Genomic DNA, 13623 nt, shown 5'->3' with positions numbered 1-13623 from the left:
ATGTTACTGAGAGTAGATTGTCCGCTTCATTTCCCAACGAAATGCTAATCGAAAGCGGAAGTGATGCGAACCTACTTGGATGTGACAACTAAGTGAAAGAAAAGTCAATGAGCAAATTTTGTGGAGGAATGACCCAAAACTTCAGAAGTTTACGAGACGATGCTTGTTAAAGCTCCAACAAGCATCCACCCAGTTCAAGTAACATGAGGCATTTGAGAGACTGCGTATAGTAAGGATGGTCTTTTCCTTCATCTGGAGGATCCGCAGGAACCAACAAGGATGAACACAACTCAGCCAACCCCACACTAGAGTTAGAGTCATTGGCGAGTTCAAGCAGCATGGCGGATCAAAGGTTCGACTACTCAAAAACAGCAACGGAGAGCAGCTGGGAGCCAAGAGGCACATTGTAGCTGAAGCAGAAGATTGAAGACTCAACAAAGGCGAGGAGTTGCAGTGTCGACAAAGGCTTCGACGAGGATGTCGAAGGAATAAGTGGGGGAGAATGTCATAGACAAGCTTCTAAACAGGATGTTTGATGTAATGCTTATGTATATCCGTGTCTTTTGGTATGTTCATGCTCTGCACAACCCTAGAGGGATGGCTGAAGGCTTAATAGTCTCATTTTAATTAAGTTGGTGGTCGCTTTAGGCTTGTAAATAAAGGTTGTATCATGTGGACACGTGTGAGAGATTCTCGGTCTATAATGGACCATTTTGACCCTTTGTTGTGCAACTATTCAGAGCTTGTAAAGTCTGTTTGTAATTTGCATTGTCTATGAAGTGTTTTCGAAAATGTTTGCTTGTGGATCCCGAGTGAGGCGTTTTCTCTAACCCGTTTTCTCTTTTATGGGTCCTTAGGGACCATAGAAGGCTTCGGGGAGGCTGACTTTTGCGGACGGACACGCAAGGGTGCTGCACGACTTAGGTAAAATCAGCATAAGTCCATGATAGAGAGGCACAAAACAAAATATGTCTGAATTATATAAGTTGGAAAAATTTGATCCCGATAAGAAGAAACCTACTAAGACGAAAGACACAAGGAAAGATATGTTTAAGGTACATGGTCCAAAAAACCTGTCATATGAGAATAAGTCTGTCACGACTGATTAAGCTTTATTAATGTTTGTTTCGGGATGAGATGCAATGGGATTACTTTTAACTCCAAATCAAATATATAATCTAGGAATCGAAAGAGTTGAATTATATACATACTAAAGTTATATGAAGTAGATGGAAAGAAACTAAACGAGTAAAAGAGATGAAACACTATTATGACCTATAAATTTGTTGCCTATATTGATGTTTGTAAACCTATAAATTTGTTCATAATTTATTTTAAAACTATTATGGCCGATTATAAAATGTTGTCTCGTAACCATTACCAAGTTACTAAATATTCTAAGACAACACCAATCACACCAACACCTCAACATGCATCGACAAAATCATACAGGCCATTGTCACAAGCACGCTCAAGACACTTGTTTTCCTCAGTACATACGAGCGCCGGGATGATACTGATACTGCTGCTGCTGCAGCTTGGCCAACGCAAGCTGCCCTTGCATCCCATCCTTCGCATACTGCTGCCACACCCGCTGCTCCTCCGTCAGCAGATGCTGCTTCTTCTCCATGTCCGACATCTGAACATAAGACGGCGGCGGCACCATCAACGAGGCCGCGAAGGGGTCGCCCCCGCCGCCGTATGTCGCACCATCAACCGCCGGCGCAGGCAAAGCCAGCATCGGCTTCGCTGGCGGCGCGTGGACCACCACGCTACTCGCGCTCCCGCTGCTAGCGTATCCGTACCCCGCGGTGGCCTGCGCCTTGGTGTACATTCCGTCGAGCAACATCATGTCGAAGCCACCGCCGAGCGAGGCCTTCTGGCCCGATAGGTTGCTCGCCGTTTCCACCAACGCCATCTCCCAGTTGGACGAGTCGCCGTTCGGGAACGCCTCGCATTTAGGCGCTGCGTCGGATGACATGTGCCGGTCGAACAATGCCAGCGCCAGCATATTCCCGTGTTCTTCCCCGGTCATCGCGTCTTCCTTCAGGTTCAACAAGTCCACCTCCTCCTCTTCTTCCTTTTCCTCCTCCTTGTCTACCTTGACCTCCGCGACCGCTTGCTTCTGCTGCGTAGCCTCCGCGTCGGCCTCCGGTGCGGGTAAAGTTTTGATGCTGTTCATCTCGTACTCGGGTTCGTCGTCCTCCGGCGGCGCGTCCTCGTGGTCGGGGGGGTCGCGGTCCGCCTCGAGGCTGCGCTGCTCCTTGGCGTGGGCGAGGGCGGCTTTGTCGCGGATGAACTCGTCCATGACGTCCAGCTTTTTGGGGCTGATGCGCTCGACCTCGGGGTACTCGGAGGAGCGGCAGACGCCGGCGGACTTGGACCAGCCGTAGAAGAGGTCGAGCTCGTCGAACTGCTTGGCGAGGCGGGAGAAAATTTCGTGGATGCAGACGCACTCGGGGACCTCGAGGTCCATGAAGCGGTCGATGAAGATGTTCATGATCTCGGTAAGGTCGTAGTAGATTTGGAAGCTCTCTTTCACCAGGGGGTAAAGAGCCACGGCCACGATGCGGTCGTGCTTCGCTGCACCTGTATGCGTGTATTCCGCTTAACACCCACACGATATGCATATACGACTCGATTCAATTCTGCCTTCATCGATCGGCCTGTGTGATAACGATGCCATCACCTGTAGGTCGACAAGCGAGGAACCGCTCCAGCATGTGCTGCAGGTGCCGCGTCCGGGCAAAGATACGGTCGGTCGTCATCTCCCTCACCGGCGTGGCCTTGGATGATGTCGCCGCAGCGGCAGCCGCCTCCTCCTCCTCATCGTCGTTGATGTTGCTCCTGCTGCCGCGGCGCTTGCGGCGGCCGTGCATCCTGTAGTCCAGCCGCTCGTCCAAGTAGAGCGCGTAGGTCCTCACGAAGGAGGAGAAGTCCCAGGCGTCGGCGCCGGAGTTGTCCCTGAAGTCGGACATGTTGAGCATCCGCGTGCCGCGGCGCGTGGCGAAGAAGATCTCCTGCTCGTAGGCGGGGTCGCCCTCCGTGAGCAGGCGGTGGATGAGGATGAGGGTCTTGAGGGCCACCGTCCAGCTCTGGGTCTTGCCCAGCCGCCGCGACAGCGACGACACGCACGCGCCCACGTACGCCCGGGAGTAGCACGTCAGGCTCAGGATCTCGCGGATGTGCTTCTCCTCCGCCGGGAACTCGTCGTGCCGCGTCGCCTTCACGATGGCCACGTCCAATTCCGACAACATGGTGCTGTTGCTCACTTTCGCCAACCCGATGCTCGTCTGGTCCTTCACCGCCCCTAGTGCCTTGCGGATGGTGCTCGGCGCCATTTGTAGCTTCTCCCTGGATATGTTCCCACCACTTGTAACCTACAGACTACGTAGGTCGAACAAATCAAATCAAATCAAATATATATATCTATAGATAAGCAGAGATGAGAGATGAGATTTGCGTACTTTGCCGGGGCTGGGAGACGCCTGGGAGAAGGGAGGAGACGAGATCAGCAGAGATGAGGGGAGAGAGATTGGCTTGAGTTGGCTGATCTCGCCTCCCTTCTTCTGCCTCGGGCTCTTCATCGCGGTAGCCATTACAAAGGATTTGTATGAGAGTTGTGAGCCGTGGAAGCCGCACCAAAGTAGGAGCCGGGATCGGGGACGGGGAGGACCGTTGCTTGGTACGTCTTTAATTATCTTTTGGTCTTTGACGGGTCGTTGTGTCGGGCCACCAGTCAATTGGCATTTGATCGAACACCGAAAGGAGGACGACGGGCCAATCGTCTGACTTGGGAGGAGGAGGGCAAACTCGCCTTTGCGGATGCAGGCGTCGGAACGACATGCGGGAAAGATCTAAATTGCTTCTACCTGCAGCATATAGTAACTGAAAAATACATTGCTCGATGCTAAACTTTCAAGACGAAACGAAAATTTAGTACATCCATGCAACCATAACAGTGAACTCAGATACCGTAGGAAGGAAGATAAAGCATTGATTCAAAAGTTATAGACTCGTCTTTTTTGTCATTAAATAACAGAGCCTAGCAGTGATACACTTCAGTTCAAGGCCTCGTTTCCAAGGCCTGTGTCTTGCAAGTGCAGAGGCCTGATACATACAACAAATGCAGTGAGCGACACTCCGGTCGATCACCGTAAGAAGATCATGAAGTGACATCTTGAAGGAATACACGACCATCACAAACAAATAGATTGCAAAGAACTGAATCCACAATGGCATGGATCAACTTCCACTGGATTCCGAAGGTCCTAGGTCAGTTTCTGCAGAGGCAAGCAACCAGTTCCTTCTCTGTCCAAGTGTTCAAATGTATCTAGAAACACACAGAAATATTGTAATGATCATCTCTTATGGGCAGAACACGGAACACTCTTTTCTTTCCTTTTCTCCGTAAGCTTTCTCGGCAACTATAGGCACGTGACTTTGACAAGATATGATTTTCTATGGTTGGGACAGATCACCAGAATGGGCTACCGACGCTGGATGGAGGAATTCTTGCAAAGGATGATAGTGTTCATGTTCAGAAACAGGTGCATTCAGATGAGATATAATTTCCCAACAATCTTCAATCTGATGGATAAATAAATGTAAATGACACTAATCAGAACCACTACCAGAACTGATAAGAAAACAATTTCATTGACAGCAGCAACAAAAAGTATAAACTAAATACACACCTGCATATTCAATGAAGGTTGTTCCCCCATGATACAAGGTCCTGCTTGAAGAGGATCATACATAGCAGTGATAGCTTCGTTATTTAAGTATGAGATTGGATCAGGTATGTAAGTCAGATCCTGAAAATTGGGAAAATGAGCTGATGGATTCCAAGCAAATGGATCATTTAGCATGATGGTATCAGGGAGGTTACTAATCCCAGTAAAAAGAATATCATTCAGCTCCACATACTGTTCACTATCAAGTTCTGAAAGCATAGGATACAAGGCAGTTTCACTGGAAATGTTTTCAGGGTGATTGGTACTGCCAGAAATGATTGCCTGATCTGAGAGGTTTTCTAATTCATTATACATTCCTTCAGCATCCAGTGCAGAGGTTTCATTAACATTCATGTCGAGAATGGCTGAATCAGGCATCTGCAAGGAAACCGATAAAGATGATCACAAACAACGTATTTAATCATGCATTTGCTTCAAAAGTTGCAAAAAAAAAAAGAAAATCAACCATGAATGCCGTGGCATTAGCATTCTCTACGCGCGGAGAGCTATTACAAACCTCTGCAAGCTCCTCCTGAAATATTCCATCAGCAACAAGAAGATCAGGATCAGAAGACACCTCAATGTGACTAGAAGCCGCAGGTTGCTGACTAACAGGTTCCAATTGTATTGTCTGATTATCTAATGGTAACTGACTTGGGCAAGACACACAAGGAAGAGGAAAAGGATTCTCAGTAGATGCTTCATCCTCCCAATCCTCTTCGTTAAATGGTGCACCATATTGCTCCCCGATTTTAGGACCTGCACCACTTTTTTGGAAGATCTTGCAGAGTACGAATGTGTCCTGTGATGTAAAATGAGAAAGATGAGTTTAATACTTGATAAAAAATGTAAAATAAGTATAACAGAATTATTAATAGAATGTTATTCTGCATTAGAATTTTGTTTGCACAGATTATGATAGAGAGATAGGTTTGTTTAAAAGAGATAGATAGAGTGGCGGAGGAGACAAATGAAAAGGGAGGAGAAATACATGCATGGGCAATACTGGACATGGAGAAGTGGCTAACCAACCTAGAAAAATCACAGCTATCAGAAACCTTATTCTCAAAAATTAATTCACTACCACGATGAGCAGATGCCCAATTATTTCCTACAGTACTCATAGTCCCTTTCTTATTAGAATACTTCCAAAAGTGAAAAAAAATGTCCATCAAGTATAAACAGAAATTATACCAAAACCAAAATAAGAAAAAAAATCAATCCAAAATGACATAGCAAGACTACAACAAAACCGGAGGCCATTAAACCGAAAATAACATAAATTGTATAAAAACAACCTAGAGACAGGAAACCCATAAAAATGACCAAAATAAAACTAAATTTTAGATTAATTAGTCTAAAACTCATATCAACTCTAACATAGTGTCACAGCCTTAGCTAGAATTGCCTAAGGCGTGAGGCACCCTTGCGGCAAAGGCGCGAACTTAGCTTGCGTTGCCTAAGTCACGCTTCGCCCTTGCGATTTGCGTCCGCAAAGATCAGCCCACTTGCAACCTCTCGCAGGTCCCAAAGGACCTGTAAAAGAGAAAGTTGATTAGTTCGAAGAAAGAGCGACGGACAAGTCCCGACGTCTTGCGAAAAGGGGAAGCTTTACAAGCAATTAAGCGAGCACCTTGCGTGCATAAGAGAAAAGAGGGAGAGAGGGAAAACAAGGACTTTAGAAGGTTGAACGAATAGCTGCAAGTTCACAAACAACTGCTCACTGAGTGCCGGGCGCGACAATAAGTTCCCGTCAAGGTAACATGCGAACTTGCGAAAGAGTGTTCGACGCCCGACACTATACCGAAGCCCCATCCCCCATGGTGCCACCTGGGTGGTTCCAGAATGCTAAGATGGCTGACGTTTCTCGTGCAGTAGCGGGCTGCAGAAAACAGCCGATGGCATGAGAAAACGGAGCTGTTTTGGGACTATTTTGCTCGGTTCGATGAGCGGTCGCACTGTAACGCTGCAACTTGTTCGAACTTACATTTTTACAAGCAAAATGACTCAAAACCAAGACAAAACATGCTGCCAAGCAGCTGTAAATGTAGATGAGAGCGACGAATCGTTGAACGGAGTTGTTGTGGGTGCGCGACGACAATTCGTGACATTCTCCCCCACTTAAACTGTCGACGCCCTCGTTGACGCTTGTTGGTAGTTGTTGATAATTGTTTCTTCATGTTGTAGGCCGTCTTCGGGCTCCCAACTTGCTTCAATTCGAGGAAGCTTTCGCCACTTCACCAAGTACTCGGTCTGCTCAGCTCCATTGGGTAGCTTTATCTTACGATCCGCTAAAATAGTTTCAACTTGTTTCTCGTAGGAGACTCTGGTGGGGGGTAGTCGAGTTGGAACACTTGGGGAAGCATCTTGCGGATCCGAGTGGTAGGCTTTTAGGTTGCTAGCGTGAAGAACATTGTGATTTTTGAACCACGCCGGCAGTTGCAACTTGTAGGAGATGTTGCCCACCCTGCTGATAATTGGGAAGGGCCCTTCATACTTTCGCACTAATCCTTTGTGTACTTTGTTACTAAAGAATTGGAGTGATGCTGGTTGGAGCTTTACCAACACCAAATCGCCAACCTTGAACTCTTGCGGTCACCTTCCCAAGTCTACCCACTTCTTCATCCTTTTTGTTGCCTTCTCCAAGTAAGCCCGCCCAATATCTGCATTTCGGTGCCACTCCTTTGCGAAGTGGTAGGCTGACGGACTACTCCCAATATACCCGATTGCCATGGTGTGAGGAGTTGACGGTTGTTGTCCTGTAATGATCTCGAAGGGGCTCTTGTTGGACGCAGAGCTCCGCTGCAAGTTATAGGAGAATTGGGCAATGTCCAACAACTTCACCCAATCTCGTTGGTTGGCACTCACGTAGTGCTGAAGGTATTGCTCTAGGAGCGAGTTTATCCTCTCGGTTTGGCCATCCGTCTAGGGGTGGAGACTTGTGAAGAAGTATAACTTGGACCCCAACAATTTGAATAGCTCGGTCCATAATCGTCCTAGGAACCGAGCGTCTCGATCACTGATGATATTGTGCGGGGCTCCCCAATACTTCACCACATCCTTCATCATCAACTTGGTCGCTTCCTCTGCTGAACAGTGTAGGGGAGCAACAATGAAAGTTGCATACTTTGAAAATCGATCGACCACCATGAGTATCGATCCGAGTCTCCCTACTAGTGGCAAGCTTGATATGAAGTCCAATGAAATGCTCTCCCACAGCCTTTTTGGTACGGGCAACGGCTCCAACAGTCCCACCGGCTTCCGCTGCTCCGCCTTGTCTTGTTGGCAAGTAAGGCACGTTCGAACATATTCCTCCACATCAGTCCCCATCTTCAGCTAGTAGAAGGCCCTCTCCACGAGAGCCAACGTTCTGTGAATGCGTGGGTGTCCAGCCCAAAGGGAATCATGACACTCTCTTAAGAGTTCACGCCTCAAATTATCCACTCGAGGAACATTAACCCTATTCCCTTTTGTGTAAACAAGTCCCTCCTGGACAAAATCATCGTGCCTTGCCTTCTTTGATGAGCTGCATCAGGATAACTGCCTGGGGATCACTATACAGTCCATCCTTGATCCTGGAAAGGAAGTTGGAATGCAATTGACTTGCTTGGCCTCTGCCCTCTAATTGTACGGCATTCACACGCTCCACTTTCCGACTCAATGCATCGACCACGACATTTGCCTTTCCAGGCTTGTACTCCATTGCCATATCAAATTCAGCTGGGAAGTCCTGCCATCGTGCTTTCTTTGGGAAAAGTTTCTTCTAGTTTGGAAATAGCTCAGAGCGATGTTGTCTATCCTCAGCACAAATCGCGATCCGAGAAGGTAGTGTAGCCAAACTCGTAGACAATGGATCACCGCTGTCATCTCCTTCTCATGCACTGGATACCGCCGCTTGGTCTCGTTGAGCTTGCGGCTCTCGTAGGCCACCGGATGACCCTCCTGCATGAGTACTCTCCCAATAGCGAAGTCTGAAGCATCTGTATGGACTTCAAAGGGCTCCCTATTGTCCGGCAATTTAAGCACCGGATCTTCCAAAACGACAACCTTCAGATCTTGGAATGCAATTTCTCATTTATCATACCACCTCCAAGACTGCTTTTTGTAGCTTTGTCTTCGTGTTCTCCCCCACTTGACCCCACATGACGTTCAACAAACGCATTGCTCCCATCCGGGGTCCTTGCGACTCCTCGCCGTCGCTGCTGGATTCAGAACTACTCGAACTAAGAGCGACAGCCTTGCCCTTGTCCGATTTGGGGGGATGGATGGAAGCTGTTAAAGCATTGAGTGCTTGTTTTTATGGGCACTCCATCACCATATGCGGCCCTCCGCACAAGAAGCATCCGCTAGGTTTCGAGGCCTTGCCTTTCGGGCTTGGCCCTTTGTGGGAACTCTTCTTCTTTTGTTCACCCCCGAGCTCCTTCCCTCGAGAATATTTTGGAGGGCGATTGCTTGAAGATTGTTTCCTTCTTCCCGGGTCTTCAAAGGAAACGAAGTCGGTGAGCCTTTCTGCGGCAGCAATTGCCCCGATCAAATCGGTGACATTCCTTCGATGTAGTTCTTGTTACACCCATGACTTCAAACCATCAAGGAAGCTGAACAACTTATCCTTCTCGGACATGTCCTGGATGTCCAGCATTAGCGCAGAAAATTGCTTCACATAGTCTCGGATGGAAGCATTTTGGCGGAGTTGTCTCAATTTCCTTCTTGCGACGAACTCGATGTTCTCCGGTAGGAACTGAGTTCTCAACTCCCGCTTCAAGTCCTCTCATGTGTCAACTCGACACCGACCTTATTGAATCTCCTCCCAACGGGTTCGCCACCAAAGTTTTACATCTTCGTTCAGATACATAGTCACTATAGAAACTTTGGTTTCCTTAGAATCAGGCATCATAGCTCGAAAGTATTGTTTCATATCGAACAGGAAATTCTCGAGCTCTTTTGTATCTCTGGCCCCTCCATAACCATGAGGCTCGGGTGCCCTCAAGTTTTGTGGCGACGCAACGCGGGTGTTGCTTCCTCCCGCATTTAGTGCCCTTGTGAGCATGGTCACCCTCGAAGTGAGTTCCACCACAACTTCATGCAGGTGTTGCACGGAGTCTTTGGTGTCATCTGACAATCGGTCGACTAGGGCCTCAACCTTGTCGATCCTGGACTCCGCTTCTTCTTACGAGCTCTCTACCCCAACAAGCCTTCGTTGGCCATGGTAGAGTTCCTCCAAGCTCGCTTCGAGAACATCCAAGCGGGTTTCCGCCGTTGTGAGTCTCTCCTTATGACTCTTTTTCCCGATTAGCGCTCCAGATTGCACCTCCTCTGCTCGGGAGAGTAGCCAACTTCTCGCTCATCATGTTTGCTGCCGCGCTCCTCCTGAGTGGTTCCAACAGCATGCGAGCGAATGTGCACTTGCAGCCCACCTGCGGCTGCTTGGGGCAAGGGTCCGACTTGCCCCGTCTTGCTTGATTCGCCACGATGCTTTGCCATGGCGAAGTTGCGAAGTTCCTTCGCTGCTCGCTCGAAGTGCTTGCCCGCTCTGATACCAAAATGTCACAGCCTTAGTTGGAATTGCCTAAGGCGTGAGGCACCCTTGCGGCAAAGACGCGAACTTAGCTTCATTGCCTAAGTCGCGAGGCACCATTGCGGCAAAGGCACAAACTTAGCTTGTGTTGCCTAAGTCGCGTTTCGCCCTTGCGATTTGCGTCCGCAAAGATCAGCCCACTTGCAACCTCTCGCAAGTCCCAAAGGACCTATAAAAGAGAAAGTTGATTAGTTCAAAGAACGAGCGACGGACAAGTCCCGACGTCTTGCGAAAAGGGGAAGCTTTACAAGCAATTCAGCGAGCACCTTGCGTACACAAGAGAAAAGAGGGAGAGGGGGAAAACAAGGACTTTAGAAGGTTGAACGAACAGCTGCAAGTCCACAAACAGCTGCTCACCGAGTGTCGAGCACGACAACAAGTTCCCGTCAAAGTAACGTGCGAACTTGCGAAAGAGTGTTTAACGCCCGACACTATACCGAAGCCCCATCCCCCATGGTGCCACCCGGGTGATTCCAGGGTGCTGAGATGGCTAACGTTTCGCGTGCAGCAACGGGCTACAGAAAACAGCCCGTGGTACACGAAAACGGAGCTGTTTTGGGACTGTTTTGCTCAGTTCAGTAAGCGATCGCACTGTAGTGTTGCAACTTAGTCGAACTTACATTTTTACAAGCAAAATGACTCAAAACCAAGACAAAACATGCTGCCAAGTAACTGTACATGTAGATGAGAGCGACAAACAGTTCGTTGAACGGAGTTATTGCGGGTGCGCGACGACCGTTCGTGACAACAGAGCATGGCTGACTAATTGACTACATCAGTACATCCATGTTCTGCTTGCACTGATTAAGTTTAGAATGCAGGTACTACTCCTATTTTACTTTTACCCAGTAACTCTTGTTGCTTCCGGAAAATAAAATGCTCATAAGATAGATCACAAGAGTATTTAGACAAAGTACATAAACATGAATATATGTTATGGACATTTGACAATTAATAGTGGCTAGACTTGGCACCACATTAAAGGTTGCTCAATTTTGACTTGGATGACCAATGTTCAAGTCATTGAAACCTCTTTACTTACAGCGAGTAAGAGTATGTAAATTAATAATTTGTAGTCCTTGTGTTAGTGTGTGTGTCAAACTAACCAGCTCCTTTTATGTACGACAATTGATACAAAATACTGAGAGAGCAAGAAAATGTAAGTTTGAACAAAAGCAAAGCAAATGTTAGTCGGTAACTATATAAACACTAGATGCATATTATATTATCTGCTGAGAACACAAAAATGATTAAAAAATGATAACTAGATTCATTTCATAAGTATAAGAAATAAGCCTAACCTGCACCAATCCAGCATCAGCCATTTCTCTGTTCTCTAGTCTGTACTCATACATCACCCAATCAGTCCTACTGCCTTTTAGAGGCTTCCCTTCATGGAAAATTAGAGTCTTCTTCATCCCAACTGTACTAGTGTTATGAATGATAGGCCTATCCTTTCCAGTAGCCTTCCAGTAACCAATATCAGTTGCCCGATTTGACCTAGAGCCACTAGGATATTTTTTATCTCGAGGGCAGAAGAAATACCATTCGAGATCTTTACTACGCAATTGCGATTTTTCTGCACAGATAAATTTAACCAGATAAGAAAAACTGCTGACTTAGGAAAAAAAAAAAGAGAACCAAAGTACTGCATCAGGAAAGAAGAAATAAAGGTGGCTGACTAGGTGATCATTGACGATCATAAATAAATAATAACATGATGAAATTTTAGGCATCTTCAATTACAAAAATTATTTGAACTGAAATGGTATCTGTCTATCAAGACAGATCAGGTATGAAAGTAATAGTAGAGAAGATGGGGTACCTCGAAGATCCCAAGGGGCAAATTTGTACAATTCGACTTCAGCAATAGCTTCAAACCTGAAAGGCTTCCCCATTACTTTTCTCTTCAAGTAGAACGAAACAAGTTCAACATCAGTTGGGTGAAAACGAAAGCCCGGTGGAAGCGAGGTCATAGCCATCAAGATGAAGAGTTTCCTGTCTATGCTAAAATGAAATTTGAAATGTGATTTAGTCCAGCAGCAAAAGAGGATATCTGCACTTATCAATACTATCCTGGATTTGATAGCAGTGATAATCTCCGTAAACTTGGAACAAGAAAGCTTCAACCAAAAATTATGTAAATCCTTTGTGTATAGATTAAAGTCCAGTTCCAAGCCAAAACCTCCTAATATTTATCAAGTCCAGTGCCGAAATGATACTCGATAAGAACACCACAACCGACTACGACATATGAACCAAAAGTCACAGCAAAGAAACCAGGAACAGTCCTTTCTGATGTCAAAAGACATTTGTTGTGCAAGCAGAATCCTGTAAGAAGAAACTTAATGTTACCAAACCAGACATACATTTTACTAAGTTAGCAGTAAGTAACACGGCAAAGGCCAAACTCATTTGATATGATTGTAGACATGACATTAATATCAGGTGAAACAACACAGAACCAGAAAACAAGATCTTATAATACAAGAAAGGAGCAAAAAATCATGCTCAAAAAGCGACCATGCATATAGTTGTTCTAACATCCGGGAGTAAAGTCAAGCAACAGGTCATAACCATTTAGATCCAAGGAGATCTACAGGCGACGTTCCATAGACAATTAGACACAAGTGGGAAGAATATTACACCCATTAGATTATAGATCTGAGCAATTGATGGCAGAAACAGGTATCATAACAAGACCACGGTAAGGAATTCTAAATCATCGAGTCGTTGACTTCGATCAACGGGATTGGTAGATCATCCACTTCGATCAAAGATCCACATACACGCACAGTAAGAAAGCCTCAGCACCATCAACCTCGATCATAGATCCACATACACGCAAAACTTTTGCAGGAAAAAACAGATCCAATCAACGCAAAAGACAACGATCGCATTAGCTGGACAAAGAAAAAAACCCTAGATATCCACTAAGGAAGTGCAAGAAACAGCACAAATCAAAGATGGAACGAAGATCGATCGATCGATCGAAGAATAAAAGGGCAATAGCAGGATAAGAGATTCACCGGGACAAACTTACGCCTGAGGGATCCGATGGACGCGAAGAGCAAAGCGCCGCTCTCGAACAAAGGGGTATAATGGAAGCAGGAGGGGAAGGGGGGAGGAAGTGGAGGGTTAATCGGTGGTACCCGGCGCCGACGCGTGTGATTTGGTGGAAGCTTCCTGCGCACTCCTTGTCTCACTATTGGCCAATTAGAATAGGGATTGCCGAGGGTGTTAGTCAACAGAATCCACCAAGAATCGTCTGTCGATGGCGAACCGTGTGGTTCATGTCTGACCTAATCCAAT

General features: G+C 46.6%; 2 protein-coding genes across 3 annotated transcripts; both read right to left on the bottom strand.

The window, feature by feature from the left end:
• Positions 1 to 1361: 1361 nt before the first annotated feature.
• LOC135652861 (putative clathrin assembly protein At1g03050) lies at positions 1362 to 3605 on the bottom strand. Its single transcript, XM_065174166.1, has 3 exons — positions 3468 to 3605; positions 2690 to 3387; positions 1362 to 2589 (listed from the first exon to the last, which is right to left on the bottom strand). The coding sequence occupies exons 2-3, from the start codon at positions 3339 to 3341 to the stop codon at positions 1490 to 1492; spliced, it is 1752 nt and encodes a 583-aa protein (XP_065030238.1). The 5' UTR covers positions 3342 to 3387; positions 3468 to 3605; the 3' UTR covers positions 1362 to 1489.
• A 391-nt stretch (positions 3606 to 3996) lies between these two features.
• On the bottom strand, positions 3997 to 13485 carry LOC103970751 (NAC domain-containing protein 96). Of its 2 annotated transcripts, none has more exons than XM_009384662.3 (6): positions 13341 to 13485; positions 12137 to 12642; positions 11613 to 11890; positions 5203 to 5538; positions 4698 to 5114; positions 3997 to 4590 (listed from the first exon to the last, which is right to left on the bottom strand). In XM_009384662.3, exons 2-6 carry the CDS (start codon positions 12291 to 12293, stop codon positions 4462 to 4464), a joined length of 1317 nt encoding a protein of 438 aa, XP_009382937.1. In that variant the 5' UTR covers positions 12294 to 12642; positions 13341 to 13485; the 3' UTR covers positions 3997 to 4461. The 2 variants fall into 2 exon arrangements, with proteins under 2 accessions (XP_009382937.1, XP_009382939.1); XM_009384664.3 differs by having other exon boundaries at positions 4226 to 4590; positions 5254 to 5538; positions 13341 to 13482.
• Positions 13486 to 13623: the final 138 nt, after the last annotated feature.

Source organism: Musa acuminata, chromosome BXJ3-11 (genome assembly GCF_036884655.1).
Source record: "Musa acuminata AAA Group cultivar baxijiao chromosome BXJ3-11, Cavendish_Baxijiao_AAA, whole genome shotgun sequence".
NCBI classification, from domain to species: domain Eukaryota; kingdom Viridiplantae; phylum Streptophyta; class Magnoliopsida; order Zingiberales; family Musaceae; genus Musa; species Musa acuminata.
The sequence above is the reverse complement of the archived record's forward strand: the minus strand, read 5'-3'. Positions and strand labels throughout refer to the sequence as shown.

Bases quoted from the DNA above. Each gene is read 5' to 3' on its own strand.
- LOC135652861 (XM_065174166.1), bottom strand. From the start codon at position 3,341: ATGGCGCCGAGCACCATCCGCAAGGCACTAGGGGCGGTGAAGGACCAG. The intron at 2,590-2,689 runs GTGATGGCATCG...ACACGCATACAG, and splicing joins CCTCGCTTGTCGACCTACAG to GTGCAGCGAAGCACGACCGC.
- LOC103970751 (XM_009384662.3), bottom strand. From the start codon at position 12,293: ATGGCTATGACCTCGCTTCCACCGGGCTTTCGTTTTCACCCAACTGAT. The intron at 11,891-12,136 runs GTACCCCATCTT...TTATCTGTGCAG, and splicing joins TGCCCCTTGGGATCTTCGAG to AAAAATCGCAATTGCGTAGT. The intron at 5,539-11,612 runs GTTAGGCTTATT...TTTACATCACAG, and splicing joins CTGATGCTGGATTGGTGCAG to GACACATTCGTACTCTGCAA.